At 42.2% G+C, this 26913-nt stretch overlaps 1 protein-coding gene across 1 annotated transcript in view; it reads right to left on the reverse strand.

Annotated features, from left to right (window-relative positions):
- Nucleotides 1–3122: 3122 nt before the first annotated feature.
- KCNU1 (potassium calcium-activated channel subfamily U member 1) overlaps nucleotides 3123–26913 on the reverse strand; it is a 165036-nt gene continuing 141245 nt past the window's right edge. Inside the window, exons 23-27 of the mRNA XM_030937901.1 lie at nucleotides 19982–20056; nucleotides 16340–16479; nucleotides 7877–8071; nucleotides 5999–6117; nucleotides 3123–3528 (exon numbers count right to left, since the gene is read on the reverse strand). Of these exons, the coding sequence (XP_030793761.1) occupies nucleotides 3123–3528; nucleotides 5999–6117; nucleotides 7877–8071; nucleotides 16340–16479; nucleotides 19982–20056 (935 nt within the window). The remainder of the gene's footprint in view (nucleotides 3529–5998; nucleotides 6118–7876; nucleotides 8072–16339; nucleotides 16480–19981; nucleotides 20057–26913) is intronic.

A 26913-nucleotide genomic window follows, 5' to 3' on the forward strand; every position in this document is an offset into this window, starting at 1 on the left:
GAGGAACTGGTACCATTCCTTCTGAACCTACTCCAATCAATTGAAAAAGAGAGTATCCTCCCTAACTCATTTTATGAGACCAACATCACCCTGATACCAACGCCTGGCAGAGCCACAACAAAAAAAGAGAATTTTAGACCAATATCCCTGATGAACATGGATGCAAAAATCCTCAATAAAATACTGGCAAACCGGATCCAGCAGCACATCAAAAAGCTTATCCACCATGATCAAGTGGGCTTCATCCCTGGGATGCAAGGCTGGTTCAACATACACAAATCAATCAATGTAATCCAGCATATAAACAGAACCAAAGCCAAGAACCACATGATTATCTCAATAGATGCAGAAAAGGCATTTGACAAAATTCAACAGCCCGTCATTCTAAAAACTCTCAATAAATTCGGTATTGATGGAACGTACCTCAAAATAATAAGAGCTATTTATGACAAACCCACAGCCAATATCATACTGAATGGCAAAAACTGGAAAAATTCCCTTTGAAAAGTGGCACAAGACAGGGTTGCCCTCTCTCACCACTCCTATTCAACATAGTGTTGGAAGTTCTGGCTAGGGCAATCAGGCAAGAGAAAGAAATAAAGGGTATTCAGTTAGGAAAAGAAAAAGTCAAATTGTCCCTGTTTGCAGATGACATGATTGTATATTTAGAAAACCCCATTGTCTCAGCCCAAAATCTCCTTAAGCTGATAAGCAACTTCAGCAAAGTCTCAGGATACAAAATTAATGTGCAAAAATCACAAGCATTCTTATACACCAGTAACAGACAAACAGAGAGCCAAATCATGAATGAACTTCCATTCACAATTGCTTCAAAGAGAATAAAATACCTAGGAATCCAACTTACAAGGGATATAAAGGACCTCTTCAAGGAGAACTACAAACCACTGCTCAGTGAATTAAAAGAAGACACAAACAGATGGAAGAACATGCCATGCTCATGGATAGGAAGAATCAATATCGTGAAAATGGCCATACTGCCCAGGGTCATTTATAGATTCAATGCCATTACCATCAAGCTACCAATGAGTTTCTTCACAGAATTGGAAAAAACTGCTTTAAAATTCGTATGGAACCAAAAAAGAGCCCGCATTGCCAAGACAATCCTAAGTCAAAAGAACAAAGCTGGAGGCATCACACTACCTGACTTCAAACTATACTAGAAGTCTACAGTAACCAAAACATCATGGTACTGGTACCAAAACAGAGATATAGACCAATGGAACAGGACAGAGTCCTCAGAAATAATACCACACATCTACAGCCATCTGATCTTTGACAAACCCGAGAGAAACAAGACATGGGGAAAGGATTCCCTATTTAATAAATGGTGCTGGGAAAATTGGCTAGCCATAAGTAGAAAACTGAAACTTGATCCTTTCCTCACTCCTTATATGAAAATTAATTCAAGATTGATTAGAGACTTAAATGTTAGACCTAATACCATAAAAACCCTAGAAGAAAACCTAGGTAATACGATTCATGACATAGGCATGGGCAAGGACTTCATGTCTAAAACACCAAAAGCAACAGCAATAAAAGCCAAAATTGACAAATGAGATCTAATTAAACTAAAGAGCTTCTGCACAGCAAAAGAAACTACCCTCAGTGTGAACAGGCAACCTACAGAATGGGAGAAAATTTTTGCAATCTACTCATCTGACAAAGGGCTAATATCCAGAACCTACAAAGAACTCAAACAAATTTACAAGAAAAAAACAACCCCATCAAAAATTGGGCAAAGGATATGAACAGACATTTCTCAAGAGAAGACATGCATACAGCCAATAGATACATGAAAAAATGCTCATCATCACTGGCCATCGAGAAAGGCAAATCAAAACCACAATGAGATACCATCTCACATCAGTTAGAATGGCAATCATTAAAAAGTCAGGAAACAACAGGTGCTGGAGAGGATGTGGAGAAATAGGAACACTTTTACACTGTTGGTGGGATTGTAAACTAGTTCAACCATTATGGAAAACAGTATGGCGATTCCTCAAGGATCTAGAACTAGATGTACCATATGACCCAGCCATCCCATTACTGGGTATATACCCAAAGGATTACAAATCATGCTGCTATAAAGACACATGCACACGTATGTTTATTGCAGCACTATTCACAATAGCAAAGACGTGGAATCAACCCAAATGTCTATCTGTGACAGACTGGATTAAGAAAATGTGGCACATATACACCATGGAATACTATGCAGCCATAAAAACGGATGAGTTTGTGTCCTTTGTAGAGACATGGATGCAGCTGGAAACCATCATTCTCAGCAAACTATCACAAGAACAGAAAACCAAACACCGCATGTTCTCACTCATAGGTGGCAACTGAACAATGAGATCACTTGGACTTGGGAAGGGGAACATCACAGACTGGGGCCTATCATGGGGAGGGGGAAGGGGGGAGGGATTGCATTGGGAGTTATACATGATATATATGATGAATTGATGGGTGCTGACGAGTTGATGGGTGCAGCACACCAACATGGCACAAGTATACATATGTAACAAACCTGCACGTTATGCACATGTACCCTAGAACTTAAAGTATAATAATAATAATAAAAATAAATAAAAAACTAATATTTCAAAAATCTTACAAAAAATACAATGGAATAACAAAAAATATGATGGGGAGGGAAAGAGGGAAATATATACTAGTTTACTGTTTGCCTGTTCTGGGATAAAATAAAATGTACGATTCTTGATTGAAGGGTCTTTACTTCTTTCCTACGTCTGAGTAATTCTCATTTTTATCTTGATTACCTGTATTTCCTCATCTGGAGAATCCAGCAAGTACTGGAGGACTTCCTTAATGCTGCGCAAATTAACATATTTTCTACTCAAGGGAAACGGAGCAATGAACTTTCTTTACACAAGTATTGATCATATATTTCTTTATTTATCACACAAGATCCAGTGGGATTAGACTTTTGTCTCATCTAAAACAGTGTGGCCTTCATGAGGCACTAAGCAATGGGCAGAAAAATGACATGCTTCCATTTTTATTTTCTTTGTTCAAAGTTAGCATCTCGAGAGATGATTTGTAAGCAGCAAGTTAAGAGCACGTGAAGAATATGGGCAGGTCTATAGTGGCTCTGAATATGCAATGGGGTCCTCATCAGAACTCTCGTCTGAGGTTTTCTTTCTATTTTCTTTTGCATCGTCACCTAAAGGTTTCTGGGATGTTATAGAACTGTTTGTTCTACTCTGATTCCATGCTGTTTGCTTAGGAAAAGAGAGGGAGTTAGTTCTTGACTGGTAAGGATAGACTGGTGAATACCATGTCTCATCAACTGAATAAATGGTGGGAGGAAAATTTGTGTCTGACTGTGTCTCTGTTGTCCGTGATGCTTCATTTATAATTTCATATGACTTTTGCGATGAGAACTCTTCATTCCTTTTATAACAAGCAGTGCTGAAGGGTATGGCACAAAACACAAGATCTGAGGGCAGCAGCTTGAACTCATTGGCTGGCCGGGTGATCACAAACCTGTAAGACAAGTCAAAGATAAATGCTGAGCCTCTGCAGCTGGCCGGTGTAGTGACAGGCAGTGACCCAAATAAAGAGGTCATTTGGCTGGGCCCAAAGAGGAAACATTTTTGTTTTGCTTTGCTTCATGGGTTTCTGATTAACAGTAAATATCTATTTAGTACTTACTCCTGTAGCACAGTGCAAGAGGAGAGGTTCTAGAGTAGGAATGAGGGGGCTGGCTTTCATCCCTGCCTCTGAACCCAACCACTTCTGACTCTGGGCATGGTGTCCTCCTTCTCTGGGCCTTGCTGCACTCATCATTTGTTCCAGTGGGAAGAGGGGGAAGACTGTAGTTTGGACTGATTGACGTCTAATGGCCTTAAAAACAGGTCTATTTGCTTTTAAAAGACACTATACTCATGAATTCAGCTGGCACAATACTGACCTCGTAGCCAAGCTTTATCAACGGAAAGATGACATATATTTCAGGTATTTTCATCCTGACTTAGACCTACTCTAACCTAATGCTTATGCCACCAACTTTCACACAGAATGTAGCCTGGCCAATGGAGAAAAGCATTAGAAAAAACAGTTTCATTTGAAACCTGACTGGCAAGCAAATAGCGAACGTCAATGAACCCTAAAGAATACCCAGAAGCCTTAACACAGCATCAGGTCCACAGCAAATGCCCAAAAATGTGAGTTGAAGTAATGAGTGCAACAGTGCTTATGTGGGAACACTGAGGCAGGGTAGCCTTGTATGACTTGCATCCCGCATTGCCTCACTAGTGCCTCAAATGATCACCTCTTTCCTAGCATAGATCTCAAGGTACCACTGAACTTCCTTCACTGAATGACCTACCCACTTTTATCTTTCCCACTGAGTCCTCTGTAACCTCAATTCTATTCTTAAAAAAATATGCTGAACAAGAGCACATATTCTGTTTAAAACAAAAATATCAATTTTCTCCCTGAGGTCAAGTATTAATATAAGCTGTATATTTTCCCAGTTATCGTGTTGCAAGGGCTGTACAGAGGTGTTTGGGGGAGGGGTGGAGTTCAGGCAGAGAGGGAGAGAGAGAGCTATTTCCAGAACATCAGTCCTCCCCCATTGTCTTGGTGGTGGGTGCTATAAAGCTATGGCACCTTCCTTCCCCATCCATCAGAGTCATCTGTAGACCTCCACGCTTATTTTGTCATTTGGCACTTGACATGCTCTTCCTTTCAAACTTTAGTGCAGCTATCTTTTTACATGCCTGCAGTGTCTATGTGGTTTACAACTCCAGCATGCAGACACATTGCTATGACTTCCAGTACGCAATGATCTTTACCTCCAAACCACTTTCCTGGCCATGTCCTAGCTGTTTTAATTCCTAACATCGTTCCACTTCTAAAATGTTACATTTCAATAAATCATTGCTGACTACAACTTCTCATCATACCTTCTCTCTCACTCCCTTAACGCTGAGTACATCCACTATTCAATGCATTGAGATTTCCAGTCTTTCTTCTTTCACTGTATGGTCTAGGATTTCTTCACAAATCCACAATAAGCCTCCTCTTCCACTCCTCTCAGCAGTTAATCTAAACATTGGCTCCTTTCTCAACTCCTGATAATATTTCTTCTATCTTTCTCTCAGCAATGACTATGCACTAAGAAATCCTAGTGCAAAATAAAAATTCCCATAAACACAGCCCTCACCTAGAGCTAGATCTGCCTTGGCATCTCTTCTTTTCCTCCTTTTCTTCTGTGGGCCAAAAAAATCATTGCTGTTATTTTCTATTCAAGACCGCTCCACTTTGAGTAATTTGGCTTCCTTCTCCTTTCTCCTGGAATAGGTTCCATCGATCTATTTCCACTCTATTCCTTTCAGTTTCTACTTCCCTACTGAATCCTGTCCATTCCCACTGTGAAGATCTTAGTCTGGGCATACATGATTGTGTTGTCTCTAGACTGTAACCTCTCCTTTCCCTTTCCCCTCCACATACATTTCTATCTTCCTTGGGGCTGTCAGAATGGTCTTTCTTTAAACTGAAAGTCGAACATATCACCCCCATGATTTATATGTAAAAAGCACCATGGCTAGCAAAGTAGATCTCAATCAATATTTACCCAATGAGTCCAGCAGAAAACAAGTACATCTTTCAAATGTGGATAGTGGCGTTCAGCTTTAGAAAGTTGTACAGACATGGATGAGGAGTAAGTTACAAAATTGAAATGAGCTGATTTAAAATCTAGCTCCATATTTCAGTTTTCACTAGGGGACAGAGACTCCATTCTTCTTACATGGTCAATATTAATTGGACCCTAATTATTCAGGTCCCTCTTGTTTATACCCATTCCTCCTTATTCTTACATAGTTCTTTATTTCCCATGCACCCTTCCTTGCAACTATGGACCCTGAGCTCTGGAATTCTCTTTCACATTGAATAAAGTAGCTTTGGTTCTTATGCTTGAATGGGTGGATGGTGCTTTCTAATCTAGCACACTTCCCTTTTGTTTTCTGGGTTGAGCTCCTCTTCATCAATTATTCGGTATAAGCCAACACACAGGATTCCAAACAGATCTAATGAGCCACAGAACAGTTGTCCAAAGGTGTTTCTTGGCTGGGGAGAGAAGAGACAAAAATATGTCTGCTGGGCACTTTGATCAAGCAATTATAAGCACTCACTGGAGTGTCGTTTGCTTTACCTGGTAGTAGAAGCTTGGAAAGTCGTTTCCCAATATCTTTGTGGCAGCACTGCCAGGTGGATAGGTAATTAAGAGAATGATTAGTTCTGAAACTCTAATCCCAGCGATTGTTTTTATCATTCTGGCTCTTTCAAGAGCTTCTGGTAGGTGTGGTGTGACATGCTGTTGTGCTTGTCCTTATTACCATTGCCATTCTGGTAACCACTATGAATTAACAATGAGCCACGGATTGGAAAATGGAGCTTTTGAGATACATAATGAGTTGGGATGTTAAATGACCTCTTGAGAGTCATCTTATCCTACTGTAAAACAGATCACAGTCCCAAATACTCATCTGGACCTTATTCTCAGGCTATACCCAACAAGATCATTATGAATAGACAACAATTTCAAGCCCCTGCAGCAGTAAACGGGCTCAGCAAGGTCAAAAGAGATCAATCCACCCAGTTCTGTAATTCCTCAGGATAAAGAACAAAGGGAGGACATGGCATAAATGGAGAGAGGAGGGAGAGGAGTGGGGACAAGTCTACCGCCCTCTTTGATGCCAACAGGAAGTTGCTAGCAATAGTTTCCTGGGCTTATATACACTTACAAGTCCACCTGTAGGTGAGCAACCCAGGACTAAGGAAATGTAAAGGACCAGACTACATCGAGGGAACTTCTGGAATGTGGTTCACACCTGAAATGCTAATGCACAGAACATGGGTCTTGCCCCTTTTGGCAGCACACATCGACATGCACCAGGTATAGTGTTCTACCCAGGGGTTTTGCTAACGTCCTCTGAATCAACAAAAGATGTTTCCTTGGAAAAGCCTGCCCCTAGCAGTTAACACTGGACAACTGAATACAATGCCAATGAAAACCAAACCAGAAGGCACCACATAGATTTCTCATTTCTTGGCTAGACCCTACTGTGATTCCCAAATGCCTGGATGCCCTGTTGGAATTTTCCAGAATTATTATCTTCTCCCTTGCTGTAATCTACTGTTTACCAGCTCCCTTGGCTAAGAAAACGCAAGCATTTTCCACTGGATAGTGCAGCCAGATTCTTAGACCCACATACAGAAGTCTTCTGCCTGATTTCAGCTGACCTTATCAGATTTCTTTAGCATTTTAAGTATGGGGAAAGTAGGCAGGCCCGGGGTCAAACTGCTGTAGCTGGGTCCCTGCTCTGACACTGATTGACAATGTGGTCTCTGGCAAGTCCTTGCTTCTCTGAGCTCCAGTTTCTTGATCTGTTAAACAGAATTAATAATAATGCCTACCATATAAATCCATGGACAGATTAAGTGGAAAAAATACTAAAAAAGACAAGCACAGAGAAAATACTCAATAAACATTAGCTGTTATAATTATTATGAATACCCTTGTCAAGGTACAAAGTTGCTAGGCCTCTCTGATGCTCCCTGTAGATTCGGGTTATTTATCTAGAAGATGGGGATAATAACAACTGCTTTATCTATCTCATTATTATTATAAAAAATAAATATATGAACACACTGTGATTTGTAAAATACTCTATGAATAATATAAACTTGTATTCTTTTTTTGTCATTTTTATTGTTATCATTACTATGCTGTGGGACATCTATGAACCCAAATATTCTGGACCATTTTCAGAAGCTCAGAGAGGAAAGGAAGTGAAAAACAGAATTCTGAGAAGAGTAGACTCACGTTAACGTCTGATAAAATGGTTTGGTGTAAGGACAGAAGCCCCAATTTACACCGGTTTCTTCCAGACAAGAGCGTCGTGCAGCTATCTGCCACACCATAGACTTTATCCTTATCTAAATGTTGTTCCAGCTGAGAACTTACTCCTCCTGTCACCAGCATCTGAAGCAATTCCAGGACATGATAATTGTAGAAGGCCTGGAAAACAAGGACAAGCCACATACAAAGTCAGAAGAGCCAATATGTGAACTGCCGAGGGGTATAGGCTTGGAGATTTACCGGGCATTGCTGTTTAACATGGATCTGATGGTGTAGAACAGTGTTTCTCATTATCGTTATCTAATGCAGCTGAAGGATGGCAGTTTGGGTACTGTGCTAGGTTAGGCCAAGTGCAGAGAAAACAATACTGACCCAGTTCCTGTTCCTTGGAGATTACACTGCAGATGAAGAAGAAATTGGATAATGATACTGACACCAGGGATTCCCCTCTTCCCAAAATGACCAGAGGAGGTATATATGTCAGGCCACAGATACCCTAATCATCATCAATGTATATTTAAAAATACATATATTTACTGAGACATTCTGTAGATTTTCCAGTGGGGAACTAATGATATTATTGTCATCTATACTTGAGCCTTCTGGATGTGAATTTACTTTTAATCCTGTTGTTTGTGACCTACTTAAGGACACATATCGACATAGGTCTTATTAGTATTTGGATTTCCCATAGCTCTCATTATACTTTAGAAATTATAGGTGTTTAATAATTAAATGGATAGGGTTTCAGAATCTTTGGCATCCAAATGAAACCAGAGGAAGACGTGGTAAACTTATTTTGAAATGAGCTTGAGTCTGAATAATCCCAGCCATTTTCATAAAGTCTCTTTCTCCAGGATTGCTACCACATTCAGTATGGATCAGGCATTAGCATACATGGAAAAGTCATTGGAATATATTACCCACTAGGCTTTATTTTTCATCCTTCATTTTATCTAAATTAGACTTTTGCTTTATTAAAAATGAGAATTTCTATTTATATGTATTATCTAAATGCAATCATTTTGTTTTTATAATAAACATCAGGAATAACTTCAATTGTTATTCATTTACCATTTATTTTCTCTACTTTCAAAATCAGGGATCCATCTTCTGAAACCTGGATTATCATAGGAACCTCTTTACTTCTTGTTCTGCCTTGATTTTTCTTCTCATCTGCATCCCACGGTTTACAATGCTTCCACAGCAATTCCCAGAAACACAAATCAGATCATGACCTCCACCTCCTCAACCTTTTAGTATCCTGACATAAAACCAGGCCACCAGGCCCTCTGTCTCCACCGTGGCCTTCAAAACCTTCAGGATCTGATGCAGTCCTTTTTCCCAGGCTTATTTCCTCCATGACATGTTCCCTCTGGGGCACGCTAGTCTATCTACAGGTACTTAAGCCATTCTTTTACCGCTTCATGCCTTTGCTTTTGAACCTCTGGTTCATCAGCTTCATGACTCTTTTCTGGGTCTTCTAAGCAGAATGAAATTTCTCTTTCTTTGGGATTCCCTGGGCACTGGGTTTTACTTAATTTCATTCTTCTATATTTTACGGTTTTTTACAGTTAGTTGCTTGTATGAAACAAACCTGAGTTTGAATCTTGGACTGCCGTATTCCAGCTGGGTGCCTTTGGGCAATTCATGTGTTTTGTTTGTTTGTTTTTGTTTTTTGTTTGTTTGTTTGAGACAAGGTCTCACTCTGTTTGTTGTCTAGGCTAGAGTGCAGTGGCGTGATCTTGGCTCACTGCAACCTCTGCCACCTGGGTTCGAGCAATTCTCCTGCCTCAGCCTCCCAAGTAGCTGGGATTACAGGCATGCGCCACTATACCTAGCTAATTTTTTTTTGTATTTTTAGTAGAAACATGATTTTGCCATGTTGGTCATGCTGGTCTCAAACTCCTGACCTCAAGTGATCCACCTGTCTTGGCCTCCCAAAGTGCTGGGATTGCAAGCATGCGCTACTGTGTCTGGCTGATTGTTTTTTCAGCAACAGTTTTATAATCTCTAAAGCTGACATGGCAATACTTACCTTCTAGCATTGCTTGCAGGATTAAGTAAAATATAATGCACACATTGCTAAATTCTGTTTTCTTTATCATTGCTTCTTGTGTATCTGGATCATCTGAAGTGACATTAATGAGTGTAGATTTCTGGGATCCCAGATCTCCTGGATCAGAATATATGGACAGGAGTGGGAATCAGAATTTAAAGAGCACCCTGAGTGGTTCTGACACTGGTTGTCCTCAGATCAGACTGAGCAATAATTCCTAAAGATGATGTGCTCCTTCAGAAGATAGGCTATGTCTATATAACACTCATATCCTCAGTAGTGCACTGAACAAGGCATGTGTTTGAAAGCTGTAAGAATATTGACTTCAATGGATAGGTAATTTTTAACAAATAAATATTGCTGGTAAAATGTAGACGTGATTGGGACAAGTTGACTTAAGGAATAATACAATCTATATGAATTAGAAGATAATAAAAATAACTTTTACAGTATTTTTTAGGTTAAAAGATGACTTCGCCCTAGTCCCCAGACTAAAGGAATTTCCTGAGTGATGTCTTCTTATGTTTCTTGTTTCTTCTTTGCTACATCCCACTACCACCTGGGAGGGTGCTTATGGAATAAAGTCCCCGACATCCGGGGGGGCGGGGGAGTAGTGGAGGACATAAATTCAGGTTGAACCACAATCCGTTTAAGAACATGTGGCCATAGTGTAGAGTGATCAAACATAATGCGTTAGAATAATTCTCCACTGATTGAAGAAAAGGCATAAATTCTAGGGTTATCCTGGTGTCAATAACTCTAGGGAAACATGTGCTTTACATATTTAACTGAGAGAGGCTTAGCTTTTGAATATATCATTTCTTCAGCTCTGACACCAAAAGGATTATAATTCTATACTGAGAAAAACAATGGGATTTACATGTCACCCATATTCTGTGAGCTCATCTCCTATTCTTATTATTTGGGGTTTCTGGCACAGACCTTCCTCAATATCTCTTTCTATCTTCCCTTCCCTTCTCCTCCCTCCCTCCCTTCCTTCCTCCCTGCCTCCCTCCCTTCCTTCCTTCTTTCCTCTCTCTCTTCCTCCTTCCCTCCCTTTCTCCTTGCCTCCTTCCCTCCCTCCCTCCCTCCCTCTAGTTCTCACTCCCCCTCTTGTTCTCTCTCCATCCCTCTTGTCTTTCACAAGAAAATCCACAAGTTCAAGGGCACTTGAAATATCTCAGACCTTCAAATTTGGCCAATGTTTCTAATATCATCTTGTTTACTGGAACCTGGACTTTCAATGTTAGAAAATGTTGATGCCCATAATGTTGTAACTTTTAGCTACCATGAATGCTGTGGTCCCTGTCATAACCTAGAGTATTACCTAATGGTGTAGATGCTAACATCCTAGCCAAATGCTGCTTTTCATTCTGAGAATTCTCAAAGACCTTAAGATCAAACATTCTTCAGGAAATAACTTCTAATCTAAGAGTGAGATTATAAGGTAGGAAAATTGCAACTAACAAGCCAAGTGACCTTAAGAATGTCATATAATTTGTGTAGGCTTCAATTTCCTTACAAGTAAAGGAAAGTGCTCCCCAAGTTCACATCTAGTTTTGAAAGTCTTTGATTGTAGAACCAGATAGGAGTCCCACATATGGGCCTGGCTGCCTCACCATATTTGAATTTTTATAGCCTTGAACTGATAGAGGATTAAAAGCAAATCTGAATTACATCCTATAGGCATGTTTCTTCAGCTAGTCAGGAGTTTAGGGTAGTATACCAGGGGTACTTGAAGTCATTCTAATGTCAACTGTATCAGAAGGTTGCAGAGAAAAATCCATCATTTTACATTAAAAAAACTAGCACAGGTCTATCAAGGGATATAATTTTTTAAATTGCATGAAAATTTAAACAAAACCTTAGTATTTCTAAGCAGTGACAAGTTCACAGCACATGACTGTGGGCTTTGTGGCCTTCTTGGGATTCGCACATTTATTCTTGGTGTTTATTAGGGGCAGTGGAGAGAGAAAGGTGGAACAGCACTATGGAGGTGTCTGAGTACACATGGGAAGGAAGAGGGCCCTTAATATCCGGTTGAAAATACAGTTCACCGGGATTGAAGTAATGGCTGGTGTTCTCATCTTGTTTCATAAACTGCTGAAGCATTAGCAGATACATTCAGGGAGCCTGTCCTGAATGCATCTGCTCTTAGCCTTGACCTTCTGTGTAGTATGGGTATCATGGAAACCAACGTTGGGAGTCTAATTGTAACCTCTGTAACCTCTATGTTGCAATGGGACACAGATCTCTTGGTGCATTAAGCTGGGCTGCAGGTTGGAAGTGTCAAACCCAGAATACAGTCTTTGTGGAGGGATATTATGGATAAAAGGGACATGCAAAATGGGGCAAAATGACTGACTCCTGCCTCCCACACCAGACTTCTGGCTGGAAATTGGAAAACTGTCTCAGAATAGAAGAGAATAGGATTCTGTTTATGTTATGCCTCTCTGTTGGTCCTGCATCCTAACTTCAAGGGAATGAGTTCCAAAATCTTCTTAACAACAGACGTCTCTTGTGCAATTGAATCTTATGCAGGCACCTCTAATATACCACAGATGAAAGTGGAGTTGCTCTGATGGAGGGGAGAGGTGTGGGTGGGCAAGGCAGGGTGGGCACATCTCCTTCTTTCTGAACAGAGCATTGTCAGGGAAGGAGCCCTCTAACCTAAACTTGAAAATCCCTGTGTTGCAAGGACACTGATCATTACAGAACTAGATCTCTGGAGGGGCAGTTGATTGTGGCAGCGAGGAATGACTCTGGGATCACATACACTTGGATCTGAAAACCAACTCGTTACTTGTAAATGATGCAGCCTTTGGCAGATTATTTACTCAGCTAAGCTTCCATATTTGACAGGAGAATTAAACCAGGTAATGGAGGTAATGCATTTAGTGAACTCCTTGGCTCTGGGTAAGTGCTTGAAAGATGTTACTCTTCTTAAGATCAATAGCTATTGTTCTTGATATTATCTCAACAAGAAAACTCATCAAAATAAATTGCCTAGAGACCTATATAGAAAAAGGTATGATCTGGGGGAGGAGAACTGTGGTCATCAGCAATGTCTGCCTTGGGGGTCTGTGGAGGTCATAGCTCCAGGACCCACAACTGCCTTTCTAAGTTAATGGGGAGATCGAGGTCATTGCCTTCCTATCAACCCTCCGCCAGGAGATGCTCCAGCACATACAGAGAATAAATGAAGTATTTGAGAATGTATTCAGGAGCCACTGTAGTGACTCCAGATGTTGTTACTGGAAGGTGTTAAATGTTCTCTTCCTCTCCGAGGGTATTTCCATGTGACCAGGTGGTAAGATCCAGAGTCCACCCAAGATCAAATGGTCCCCGGAATAAAGGAGACAATGAGATTGGAGGCTCAGTCTTGATCCTTGGGTCTTTCTTTGGTGATGGGAAGCCACCCCCACACTGATAAGGGCACATAGAACCAGTAGAATCAGGTGCAGAGAGAAGGGAAACAAGAGAAGGAAAACAAAAATAATCAGCATTCACAATTATTTTCAATGGCCTAGTTCAGCTCATCATTAAATAATGTTACAGTGTGTTCATTTTGCTGTGGCGTACATCATTAAAGATTCAAGAGCTGGGGCAGAAAACTGCTAGGTAGAGATTTAGAGGTTCAAGATTCAGTTGGCAGCCTTGCCACAGAAGACACCTTCTTCCCTAATGCTTCATTGCCACCCCTGCCCAAATTCAGTTGAACAAATGTCAGTCCTAAAATAAGTACTTACCAAGAGTTCTGAAGGCAAAGCTGTTGATCCACTGTGTGTTGTGACCTCATGTGATGACTACAGTTTCATGTCACACTGTGTGGCCTTTATTCTCTATGTGGCACATTCTGTTTTCCAGCAAGAATCTTCCTCTTCCACCAAGTGAAGCCCATTGACCCAATATCTGAAGGCAGCCTGGGAAGAAGCTGCACTCTTTAGACCACCCAAGGCCAATGTCACGATCAGGTGCTGAGTGGTGGGAGGAATCAGGCTTGTGACCAAATCTGTATTCCTCATACTGGCTTGTGCTTGTGTGTTCATTTGTTGTTGTCCCTACTCTTCCAGCCCTTCCCTGTCCATTCTGCCCTTCCGACCAGCTCTAAATAGAATCTGTGGCTCTGTTTCTGTCTGCGTGAGCTGGTGGTGTTTAATTAAGTCTCAATTTTAATTTAAGGCATGAAGCTGCCTGACATCTAAGGATCTCTGAAGAGAACTGGGACCTGAAACCCATCTGAAATATATGTGCAGACAGGTCAAGTTCATCGAAAGTCACCTCCTGCCTGACACTCCAGTCATTAATTCCAGGCGAGTTAATTGACGTATCAGTGACAGACAGTGATATAACACTTTCTCTGACAGAGCCACCTTCTCAGAAAAGTAACCTGACTTGACTTCCTCCAGTACCTCCCTGGCTCAGTGAAGGCTGAGCTGCTTAACTCTTTAGGACCCTTGCACTCTACTAATTTATTTAATGTTAAACTACCATTTAAGTGGTATTCTCTCTGTAAGAGCTTGATGGGGTGTATGAGACCCCTACCACGGCGTAGACAGGCAGAGTCCAGGGCAACACAATCTCATGCCAAATGGCACTGATGTCAGGAAGGGGATGGATATGGCCAGCCATGTTCCCTTAAATTTGCAAACTGTGCCTTGAGGCTTTCCTGAAATTCAGGCGTGATGCCTCTTCATGTGGACCTCCAGAAGACAGCAAGTTCATCAACTGTGCTCAGATTCTTCTGCATATAAGCATCTGCATATTGACATCCAGCCATTCTGCAGCTCTTCCCTTGAAAATCCTGAGTAGGAGGAGTGTGGGAGGCAGTGGGTTATGTGGCTTTCCTTTGGAAGCGTTCTTGCAAGTCATTCACCAATGGCTACACACCAATCTCATGAGTCTCAGTCAATCTGAAACTCCTTTAACACCCTGAGGTGTACTCTGTAGAAAGTAGAAAAGTTCCTCTTCAAAGCTCATCTTGGTTTAAAAATAAAATAATAGACACTAGGAATAATAGCTCCTTACTCTAAATCCTCCTATCAACTATTAGTTCTTACATTTTCCTCCAGTTAGTTGTTTTGGCTTACTCAGGCATACCTGGACAGACCCAGGCAAGTCTTAGCTCATAGTTTCTGTACCTCCTTATGTGGAAATGCTATTGCTTCCTTAAACCTGTCATAAGCAACTTCCTCTCCTTCTTCCTTCTTCCTTGCACTTACCTATTTAGGAAAGTTTTAGGTTATTAGCAAATTGGGTATCAGTTTAAGACTATGATGATAGTTCTGGCCAATGAATGCAGGACACAGCAGTAAGGATGACCCAAATGCGTAAGGGATAAATATGTCTGCTTTTCCTTTGTTCAAGTGTGCTCTCACCATTGTTCCATCTGCCATTGAGCACCCTTTCTGCAGAAAGTAAAGATTGCCTTGCTGAGAGACCTTTTGTCTCCGTGTTGACTTTTCTTCATGGCACCGATTATCTATTTCTAACAGCTCCCACCTCACGGCTTCTGAATGCTGTGTTCTCTTCTCTCCCTTAGAGCTGGGCTCACCTGCCACCTTCTCAGCGTGTTATTGAATCTTGCAATTCCTTCCCCAAATTCCACATTTCCTATCTCACATCTCCTTAGCCCATGTAACTGGCATCCCTCTGTGTTACTTATTTATGATGCATATGCCAATACCCTCCACTCAGCAGGCCCCATGTGGGTGAGGCTTTTGTCATTCTCAAGCTGCAGATTCCCCAGCACCACCCCCCCCTCAACAGTGCCCTGCACAGAGTAGGTGTTCAGTGGGCATTTGTAGGATGAATTAATTCCATCCGGGGGAAAAAATTTGCCAGGTGGCTAAAGAGGTGCTGAAAACTAAAGAACAACCATGTAGTCAACAACGCGCCCCATGAGAGGAGGAACATGGAGGGAGATTTGACTTAGCTTTGAATAAAACTCACCAGCAAAGGCCAGAGCTTCTTCCTTGAAACTCTGGATCCCTTTATGGCCAATTTCCACATGAGCTGTTGGGAGGATTTTAGAGAGAAGGGAAAGTAGTATCTCCTGAGCTCTGATCCCAAGGGGCCTGGTCTGCAGTGATGCCTTCGAAGCTGAGAGGCCGGCACTCACTTTTCCTGGCATCAGGGGTTCTGGCTCCAAGGGCCTCATGTTTTTAATCTTGAAAATGTGAAAATATTGCTTCCCACACCAAGTAGTTATCAGAAAAGATAAATTAATGTATGGGAACAAGCTTGTTTTTGAAAATCAAAGAGAACTTAGAACTGAGAGGTGTTATCATCTACTCAGCTCTATGCCACCTGCTCACTTCTCTGCAGAGGGCTTGGTTTTGTTGGCTCCGTGGCTTAACTTTTCTTACCGTGGCCAGGAGAGAATCCAAGAAGCTGCCAGAAAAAACAGTGCCTGTAGAAAAGGCAGTGCTGAGATGCAGATTTGTTTCTTGGAGGGACCCTTCCAGTCCACCAAGCTGTTCAATAAAGTGAATGTTGGAAGGATTTTCTGCAAGGCAAGAGGCAAAAAGGAAAGACAATCAGATCAAGTTAAGAATATAAGAACTGCCATCCATGCAGGCCAAGGGGCAACCCCTTGATCAAAAGATCTGATGTCTTCTTTGGGGTCTCTGTTGGATCTACCCTTATTTCAGTACATTTTTTTTCTTTCCTTTCCAAATATCTTCCTTTCCACAAAAGACATAGTTCAGTTGGGTACATTCACCATCAAGGGGACATTGTTGGAGCACAGGCTGTTTCTCAAGAAGTGTTCTGATTGTCATCCTTGTATAATTCATCTTTCAAACCAGGATATTTTGGGGGAGCAAAAGGGAGCATGCTCAAAAATTGCCCTGGTATCATAGGAACACATGGTCACCCGTCACTTAAGCCCAGTGCCTCTCAAAATTTAATGAACATATGAATCACTTGGAGATCTGGTTGCAATGCAGATTCTGATTCACTGGATCTAGGGTGAGGGCTGAAAGTCTACATGCCCAGCCAGCTCCCAGATGCTGCTGAGGTTGCTGATTCATGGATGGCACTCTGTGTGGCAAGGGCTTAGGGAATCATCCTAACTGAGGCCAGTATAGCAGTAGCCAAATTATCTATCAGCATGTCTGTAGTGGCCCCAGGCTCCAACTCAGACCCCTGTAGGCAGCTTCTGAGGTGAATACAGGCGTCATTGTGGTACGTGAGAGGAGAGGCACGTACCACACTGCCTTTGTTCCTAGACTCTTTTAAAAAAAATTTTTTTTGAGTAAGTCTCATTTCATCACCCAGGCTGCCCAATGGCACAATCACTGCAACCTCTGCCTCCCAGGTTCAAGCAATTATCATGCCTCAGCCTCCCAAGTAGCTGGAATTACAGGCATGTACCACGATGTCCAGCTAATTTTTGTATTTTTAGTAGAGACAGGGTTTCACCATGTTAGTCAGGCTGGTCTCAAACTCTTGACTTCAAATGATCCACCCACCTCAGCCTCCCAAAGTTTGTTTTAGACTCTTGCTTCAAGAATGTTTGTCTCAAGAACAGCATTGGAAGATAGAGATGATGTCTCCCACAGGAGGTAAGGGAAGGCATGCTTACTGCCTGTTATAAAAGACTCTGGTTTCCTGAGCTCAGGTTCCTATCCTAAAGAGCAATCCACTGTGGGTACAGGTGTTACTCTTCATGTCACCCAGTGGAAAGCAGGGCTTGGGCAACCAACACAAAAATGAGGATACTCTGGCTGCTGTTATTACTCTGAGTAATAAACTGATTGGTTTTGTTTTGTTTTGTTCTCTGATCCAGGAGTCTTATATCTTCTGCCAGCATCCATGAGACTGGGGTAGGTGCACCTGTTGGTTTGCAAATAGGATAGCCTTAGATTCTCCACAGTTCTTGACATTACAGTTCTTGAAATGACCAATCCAAACAAATATGCTGGACACACAACTCAGAATCCATTGCTTACTATGTCTGGATTATCCCCTAATGCCTTAAATTATTTCTCAGTATGTTTGGGGGAAGTGACATTAATGAATGAAGTGATATTAATGAATCATTTTCTTCTGAGAACAGCATTATTTTTATAAAAGATGAGCAAGGTATGACTAATATCAACCCACATCTCCTGTGCACTTCTGCGTTCCTCTTCTTGCATTGTGAACCCTCCACACACACACACACACGCACACTCACAGGTGCGTGCGCACACACACGCACAAATATCCCACGAGTCTTTGTCCAAATCCTGCTGTATCATCCTAAATTAGCGGCCTCAGCTTTCCTGGCCATTTCCTTCAGATGGCCATCCATTCTGTAACAAAGTGGTACAGAACATCAGACCTGCAGCTTCCATGTCAACATGACCATTTCCAGTCAGCTAGACAACAAGAACCTGGACAAGCTGGCAGGTGGGTTGTTAGGTTAACTTGATAAGGGCTACTTGGTGCCAGAAACAAAGCCTGTAAGTCCCCGGAGAGTGACCAGATGCACCTCTGGGTCAGTGAGAAACTGGCAGATTTCTTCCCAACAATTCTAACTTACACTCTTCTTTGATTTAATGCATTTGATGTATACAGTTGGTCCTCCATTTTCACAGGTTTTGCATTCAAGGATTCAATTTAACTGCAGATGGAAACCCATGGATACAGAGGGTTGACAGTACTATACCATTTTATATAAAGGATTTGAGCATCATGGATTTTGATGTCTGCACGAAGTAGGGCAAGGGGAGGAGTGGAGAGTGAGTGAGTTATGGAACCAATGCCTCACAGATACAAAGAACCAACTGTATACAGCTCAACAGTTAGAGATGGTTCAAAGGGGAGGAAAAAAGTAAAAAATAATTAAAAACTGCAGCAGACAGCTTCAAGGTGGTTCTAAATAGGCAGGCAGGTACTAGGATCCAGGGGTCTAGGATATTCAGAGCTGAACTGCAACAGCCTCTGCTCCATAAAACGGCCAGGAAAGCTAGGTAGCAATGAGGCAGTGACTCACCTCTCACCTTCTACACTGTCACTCCCAGCTCACGTGGTGGTGACACCTACTGATTTCTCTCTAAGTTCCCCCACTTTGCAGGACTAAGAGCTCTAGATGTTCATCTAATTTGGGATAAATCCCACTGGTTTTGGTAATCTTGCTCATAAAATGCCAATTATGCATTTTTCTGGTTAGTAAAATCAGGTCAAATCACAGCTAGGAGCAGCTTTTAGTGATCATCTCTGAATTGGTTCAATCTGCACTAATGGCACCATTCTCCTCTTGCCTGGGATTTTCTCCTTTTCCCTTCAACTCTACTCAGTAGCAAATCCCAATGCGTCCCCTGGTGCCCCAGCAATGCACCTTACCAAATGCACTTGGCCACCCTTCCCTGCCTTCCCTCCCTTGTCTTCTATTCCCAGAGCTCCTTGTGCCTAGGGAAATTTTGTACAGGTGCTGGTGACAGATAACAGCATATTCTGTTAATTCTTCAAGAATTTTTTTTTTTTTTTTTTTTTGCCTATTTTAGGAAACTATCACTCAGGGCTGGGATTAAGGTGACGGGGGGAAATACAGGGGACACAAAATTTGGGTACACCAAGGGTGAGCACCTTCTCTAAGTCTGTAGCCCACATGCTTCTCCTGCATTACACTGGCCCAGCGCTGGTGTCACTGCTGGAAAGGAAGGCATCTGACCTAAAGTCCTGTGATGGGTTTGACTAGTCAGTATGGGGAGATTCTTTCTAGCAGTCTTCAAATCCACGGCCCCTCCCTCTGAATAAGACTAAGCCAGTTGCTGCTCCCCCTCCCTCTCCTGGTAATTAGAAGAGTGGAAAAAGCAGATGTCATTTCTGAACCTTGACACCAGATATACTGACGTCCCCAGTTGAATCAAAGCCCAAATGTAACATCTGGGCAAGAACTTAAAGCTCTGATCCCCATTCTGGTTCCTGAGTCCTTTGTGCATTCTAAAAAGATCCTTGGAACATCAGTTATATATCACAAAAATTTCTCCATTGAATTTTGCCCTCGAAACACCACTTACTCAGTTCTATAAGGATAGGGACTTTTCGGCAGTTTAGTTTCTCATTATGTCCATTTGTGTAACTTGCAGTCTCCTCTGCAAAGAAGAAAAGAGGTGATAAATGCAAGCACAATGCCTTACGAAACGTCAAAAATGTAGAAGAATATCATGTAACTTGGTGCTTTATCTTAGCAAAGTTACTTTCATGTGCAAATCCGAAATCCTTTACTATGTTTAGACAAAAAATTATTATGTGGGTCTCCTCAGCATCTCCTTTTGATAAATGTGGGGAGGAGAGTGTGTGTGTATGTGTGTGTGTGGGGGGGTCTTTCTTTTCTCTTTTTTTGCATTTTTTGAAATAGGGTCTTGCTCCATCACCAAGACTGAAGTACAGTGGTGCCATCAGAGTTCACTGTAGGTGCCAAATCCTGAACTCAAGTGATCCTGCTGCCCAGCCTCCTGAGGAGCTAGGACTTCTGGCACATGCCACCATACCCAGCTAATTTATTTTTATCTTTGCAGAGATAGGGTCTTGCTATGCTGCCCAGGCTGGTCTCAAACTCCCAGCCTCAACTAATCCTCCTTTCCTGGCTTCCTGAAGTGCTAGGATTACAGGTATGAGCCATCATGCCTGGCTATGTCTGTTCTTTCTAAATGGCACTTCAAATGACTTACAAAAAAGGCAAAGTTCTCCCAGTAGTTGCTTATTGATGTCACAATTAAGATATGCTTACTCTCCACTGAGTGGCTGTGCTAGGTAACAATTCAGTCAGGCAGTAGCTCAAACCACATCAATTTGCCTGTAGTATTTTAAGGAAACTGCAAATATATGGGTGGTGCTGTCCCCATGAGTGCTTTAGGACACATTATGAGTGGCTGTTGACTCCGGGCATTCTCTGCTTCTTTGAGCTCCTCCCTGGGCTGAGGCACTGCTTTTGTCTCTGCAGAACTGGCTGCCTGCCTGTCTCCATATGGAAGGCTGTGGGGTTTCCTAAAGACTGGGCTGGGATGTCACTCAGAACCCGTGACCTCTGTGCTCAGGTTGTAGACACGGTTCCCTCCTGTCTTCGGAGATAAGGCACTGCAGTAACCTCTGTGAGCTTCGACCCCAAAACAGGGATGCACAGCACTGGCCTGAAAGAGCTTTATCACACGGTGAGTTTCAAAAAGAAGTATGACATCAGAGGTTTAGTCTCCAACTTACAGTAAAAATGTAAGAGGAAAGAAACGGAATAGAAGGTTGGGTGCAGTGCCTCACACCTATAATCTCAACCCTTTGGGAGGCTGACACGTGAGAATCACTTGAGTCTAGGAGTTCAGGACAATCCTGAGCAACATAGAGAGACCTGTTTTCTAAAAAAAATTTTAAAAAAATCAGCTGGGTGTAGTGGTGCACAGCTGAAATCCCAGCTACGTAGGAGGCTGCGGTGAGAGGGCTGCTTGAGCCCAGGAGTTCAGAGCTTACAGTGAGCCATCATCGTGCTACTGCACTCCAACCTGGGCGACAGACTGAGAACCTATCTCAAAACAAAACAAAACAAAACAAAACAAAAAAAGCTTGGTGGGGAAAATGGGAAAATAGGGTGCCATTAAAAAAAAAAAGAAAAAGAAAGAAAAACACTATAATGGCATTGTAAGTTGTGCTTACAACTGTTGGTTACTTTCTTAAAGTTTTCTCAGAATGTAAGAGGAAAAAAATATTGTAAACCTTCAAGATCTACTTGTAATTAAGATTTCTTGCTGCTAAGAAGAGAGTGAAATCTTTGGAAGGTCCTTTGTTCCTTGAGTGGGGTCATTGGTAGGGGTAAGAAGTGGAATGAATGGAGGTGAGCTCTGCGCTTAGACCCCCTGAGAAACAGACAATGGGAAGATGACAGGGAATGGAGCCACTGAGGTGGAGACCAGGAAAAGGGGAAATCCAAAGAGAGGTTTGTTTCCAGAGGAAATGCTACGTACTACAATATTTCACACCTTTCCCATCTTGCTACTGAGATGGAAAAGAACCACTTCTTGTTAATGCAGAGTAGAGCTGAATATATTTCTGATTTCTAGTAAATTTCTGAGTAATGTATGTAGGATTAAAAACTGAAGCTCCTCATGAAGAACCCAAGACATTTGGTTTATGTCTAGAACCATCAGTGACCTCCAGAATTTCACAAAATTGTTCAGGTTTGATGAGGAAATGGAAGCGCAGAGGGCTAACTGGATTCACACAGCTATTAAAGGGGAAGGTTTACACGGCTGGTTAGAGATCCTAATTCACTGATAATTCTTACTCTTGATGGGATCTAAATACCTGAAATTATTTTCCTTAAAAATACGTCTGAGATTTCTATAATGCAGGAAGATTTGAGGGAATTAAAGTTCTATTTTATTCTCAGATTAAGATGCCTTATCTGTTTCATGCACCCTCTTTCCCTTTTCTTCTCCCTTCTCTTCTCTTCCTTTCCCTCCTTTCCTTCCCTTTTTTCCTTTCTAATTTCGTTCCTTTCCTTTTATCCTTCCTTTCTTTCTCCCCTTCCTCATTCCCTCCCTCCCTCCCTTCCTTCATTTCTTCCTTTCCTTTCCCTTCCCTCTCCCTTTCCTTCCTTCCTTCCTTCCTTCCTTCCTTCCTTCCTTCCTTCCTTCCTTCCTTCCTTCCTTCCTTCCTTCCTTCTTCCTTCCTTCCTTCTTTCCTTCTTTCCATTTATTCCCTCTTTCCTTTCCCTTCCCTTCTCTTTCCTTCCCTTCCCTCCCACCTTTCCTTCCTTCGTTCCTTCCCTCCCTCCCTCCATCCCTCCTTCCTTCCTTTCCTCTCCTCCTGTTCTTTTTTCTTTCTTCCCTTTCCCCCTTCTCCTTTCCTTTCTTTTGCCCTTCTTCCTTTCCTTCATTCTTTTCTTTTTCCTTTTTTCTTTTCCTCCTTCCTTTTTTCCTTCCTTAGTTCCTCTTCTTCCTTTCTCCTCTTTTCTTCCTCCTTCCCTTTCTTCCTTTATAAATATTTTAAGGTGGGGTGGAGCAAGATGGCTGAATAGGAACATCTCCAGTCTCCAACTCCCAGCGTGAGCGACACAGAAGACTGGTGATTTCTGCATTTTCAACTGAGGTACTGGGGTCATCTCACTAGGGAGTGCCGGAAAATCGGTGCTGGTCAGCTGCTGCAGCCTGACCAGCGAGAGCTGAAGCAGGGCGAGGCATCGCCTCACCTGGGAAGCGCAAGGGGGAAGGGAATCCCTTTTCCTAGCCAGGGGAACTGAGACACACAACACCTGGAAAATCGGGTAACTCCCACCCCAATACTGCACTTTAAGCAAACGGGCACACCAGGAGAATATATCCCACAACTGGCCGGGAGGGTCCCACGCCCATGGAGCCTCCCTCATTGCTAACACAGCAGTCTGCGGCGATCTAACCGCAAGGCAGCAGCGAGGCTGGGGGAGGGGCGCCCACCATTGCTGAGGCTTAAGTAGGTAAACAAAGCCGCTGGGAAGCTTGAACTGGGTGGAGCTCACAGCAGCTCAAGGAAACCTGCCTGTCTCTGTAGACTCCACCTCTGGGGACAGGGCACAGCTAAAAAACAACAGGGGAAGCAGCAGAGGCCTGTGCAGACGTGAACGACTCTGACAGCTTTGAAGAGAGCAGTGGATCTCCCAACATGGAGGTTGAGATCTGAGAACGGACAGACTGCCTGCTCAAGTGGGTCCCTGACCCCTGAGTAGCCTAACTGGGAGACATCCCCCACTAGGGGCAGTCTGACACCCCACACCTCACAGGGTGGAGTACACCCCTGAGAGGACACTTCCAAAGTAAGAATCAGACAGGTACACTCGCTGTTCAGCAATAGTCTATCTTCTGCAACCTCTGCTGCTGATACCCAGGCAAACAGGGTCTGGAGTGGACCCCAAGCAATCTCCAACAGACCTATAGCTAAGGGTCCTGACTGTCAGAAGGAAAACTATCAAACAGGAAGGACACCTATACCAAAACCCCATCAGTACGTCACCATCATCAAAGACCAGAGACAGATAAAACCACAAAGATGGGGAAAAAGCAGGGCAGAAAAGCTGGAAATTCAAAAAATAAGAGTGCATCTCCCCCTGCAAAGGAGCGCAGCCCATCGCCAACAACGGATCAAAGCTGGTCAGAGAATGACTTTGACGAGATGAGAGAAGAAGGCTTCAGTCCATCAAACTCCTCAGAGCTAAAGGAGGAATTACGTACCCAGCGCAAAGAAACTAAAAATTTTGAAAAAAGAGTGGAAGAACTGACAGCTAGACTAACTAATGCAGAGAAGGTCATAAACGAAATGACAGAGATGAAAACCATGACACGAGAAATACGTGACAAATCCACAAGCTTCAGTAACTGACTCGATCAACTGGAAGAAAGAGTATCAGCGATTGAGGATCAAATGAATGAAATGAAGCGAGAAGAGAAACCAAGAGAAAAAAGAAGAAAAAGAAATGAACAAAGCCTGCAAGAAGTATGGGATTATGTAAAAAGACCAAATCTACGTCTGATTGGGATGCCTGAAAGTGAGGGGGAAAATGGAACCAAGTTGGAAAACACTCTTCAGGATATCATCCAGGAGAACTTCCCCAACCTAGTAGGGCAGGCCAACATTCAAATTCAGGAAATACAGAGAACACCACAAAGATACTCCTCCAGAAGAGCAACTCCAAGACACATAATTGCCAGATTCACCAAAGTTGAAATGAAGGAAAGAATCTTAAGGGCAGCCAGAGAGAAAGGTCGGGTTACCCACAAAGGGAAGCCCATCAGACTAACAGCAGACCTCTCAGCAGAAACTCTACAAGCCAGAAGAGTGGGGGCCAATATTCAACGTTCTTAAAGAAAAGAATTTTCAACCCAGAATTTCATATCCAGCCAAACTAAGTTTCATAAGTGAAGGAGAAATAAAATCCTTTACAGATAAGCAAATGCTTGGAGATGTTGTCACCACCAGGTCTGCCTTACAAGAGACCCTGAAGGAAGCACTAAATATGGAAAGGAACAACCGGTACCAGCCATTGCAAAAACATGCCAAAATGTAAAGACCATCGAGGCTAGGAGGAAACTGAATCAACTAACGAGCAAAATAACCAGTTAATATCCTAATGGCAGGATCAAGTTCACACATAACAATATTAACCTTAAATGTAAATGGACTAAATGCTCCAATTAAAAGACACAGACTGGCAAACTGGATAAAGAGGCAAGACCCATCAGTCTGCTGTATTCAGGAGACCCATCTCACATGCAGAGACATACATAGGCTCAAAATAAAGGGATGGAGGAAGATCTACCAAGCAAATGGAGAACAAAAAAAAGCAGGGGTTGCAATCCTAGTCTCTGATAAAGCAGACTTTAAACCATCAAAGATCAAAAGAGACAAAGAAGGCCATTACATAATGGTAAAGGGATCAATTCAACAGGAAGAGCTAACTATCCTAAATATATATGCACCCAATACAGGAGCACCCAGATTCATAAAGCAAGTCCTTAGAGACTTACAAAGAGACTTAGACTCCCATACAATAATAATGGGAGACTTCAACACTCCACTGTCAACATTAGACAGATCAACGAGACAGAAAGTTAACAAGGATATCCAGGAATTGAACTCACCTCTGCACCAAGTGGACCTAATAGACATCTATAGAACTCTCCACCCCAAATCAACAGAATATACATTCTTCTCAGCACCACATGGTACTTATTTCAAAATTGACCACATAATTGGAAGTAAAGCACTCCTCAGCCAATGTAAAAGAACAGAAATTATAACAAACTGTCTCTCACCACAGTGCAATCAAACTAGAACTCAGGACTAAGAAACTCAATCAAAACCGCTCAACTACATGGAAACTGAACAACCTGCTCCTGAATGACTACTGGGTACATAACGAAATGAAGGCAGAAATAAAGATGTTCTTTGAAACCAATGAGAACAAAGATACAACATACCAGAATCTCTGGGACACATTTAAAGCAGTGTGTAGAGGGAAATTTATAGCACTAAATGCCCACAAGAGAAAGCAGGAAGGATCTAAAATTGACACTCTAACATCACAATTAAAAGAACTAGAGAGGCAAGAGCAAACACATTCAAAAGCTAGCAGAAGGCAAGAAATAACTAAGATCAGAGCCGAACTGAAGGAGATAGAGACACAAAAAACCCTCCAAAAAATCAATGAATCCAGGAGTTGGTTTTTTGAAAAGATCAACAAAATTGACAGACTGCTAGCAAGGCTAATAAAGAAGAAAAGAGAGAGGAATCAAATAGATGCAATAAAAAATGATAAAGGGGATATCACCACCGACCCCACAGAAATACAAACTACCATCAGAGAATACTATAAACACCTCTATGCAAATCAACTAGAAAATCTAGAAGAAATGGATAATTTCCTGGACACTTACACTCTTCCAAGACTAAACCAGGAAGAAGTTGAATCCCTGAATAGACCAATAGCAGGCTCTGAAATTGAAGCAGTAATTAATAGCCTACCAACCAAAAAAAGTCCAGGAGCAGATGGATTCACACCTGAATTCTACCAGAGGTACAAAGAGGAGCTGGTACCATTCCTTCTGAAACTATTCCAATCAATAGAAAAAGAGGGAATTCTCCCTAACTCATTTTATGAGGCCAACATCATCCTGATACCAAAGCCTGGCAGAGACACAACAAAAAAAGAGAATTTTAGACCAATATCCCTGATGAACATGGATGCAAAAATCCTCAATAAAATACTGGCAAACCGGATCCAGCAGCACATCAAAAAGCTTATCCACCATGATCAAGTGGGCTTCATCCCTGGGATGCAAGGCTGGTTCAACATACACAAATCAATCAATGTAATCCAGCATATAAACAGAACCAAAGACAAAAACCACATGATTATCTCAATAGATGCAGAAAAGGCTTTTGACAAAATTCAACAGCCCTTCATGCTAAAAATGCTCAATAAATTCGG

Source organism: Rhinopithecus roxellana, chromosome 9 (assembly GCF_007565055.1).
Source record: "Rhinopithecus roxellana isolate Shanxi Qingling chromosome 9, ASM756505v1, whole genome shotgun sequence".
NCBI lineage: Eukaryota > Metazoa > Chordata > Mammalia > Primates > Cercopithecidae > Rhinopithecus > Rhinopithecus roxellana.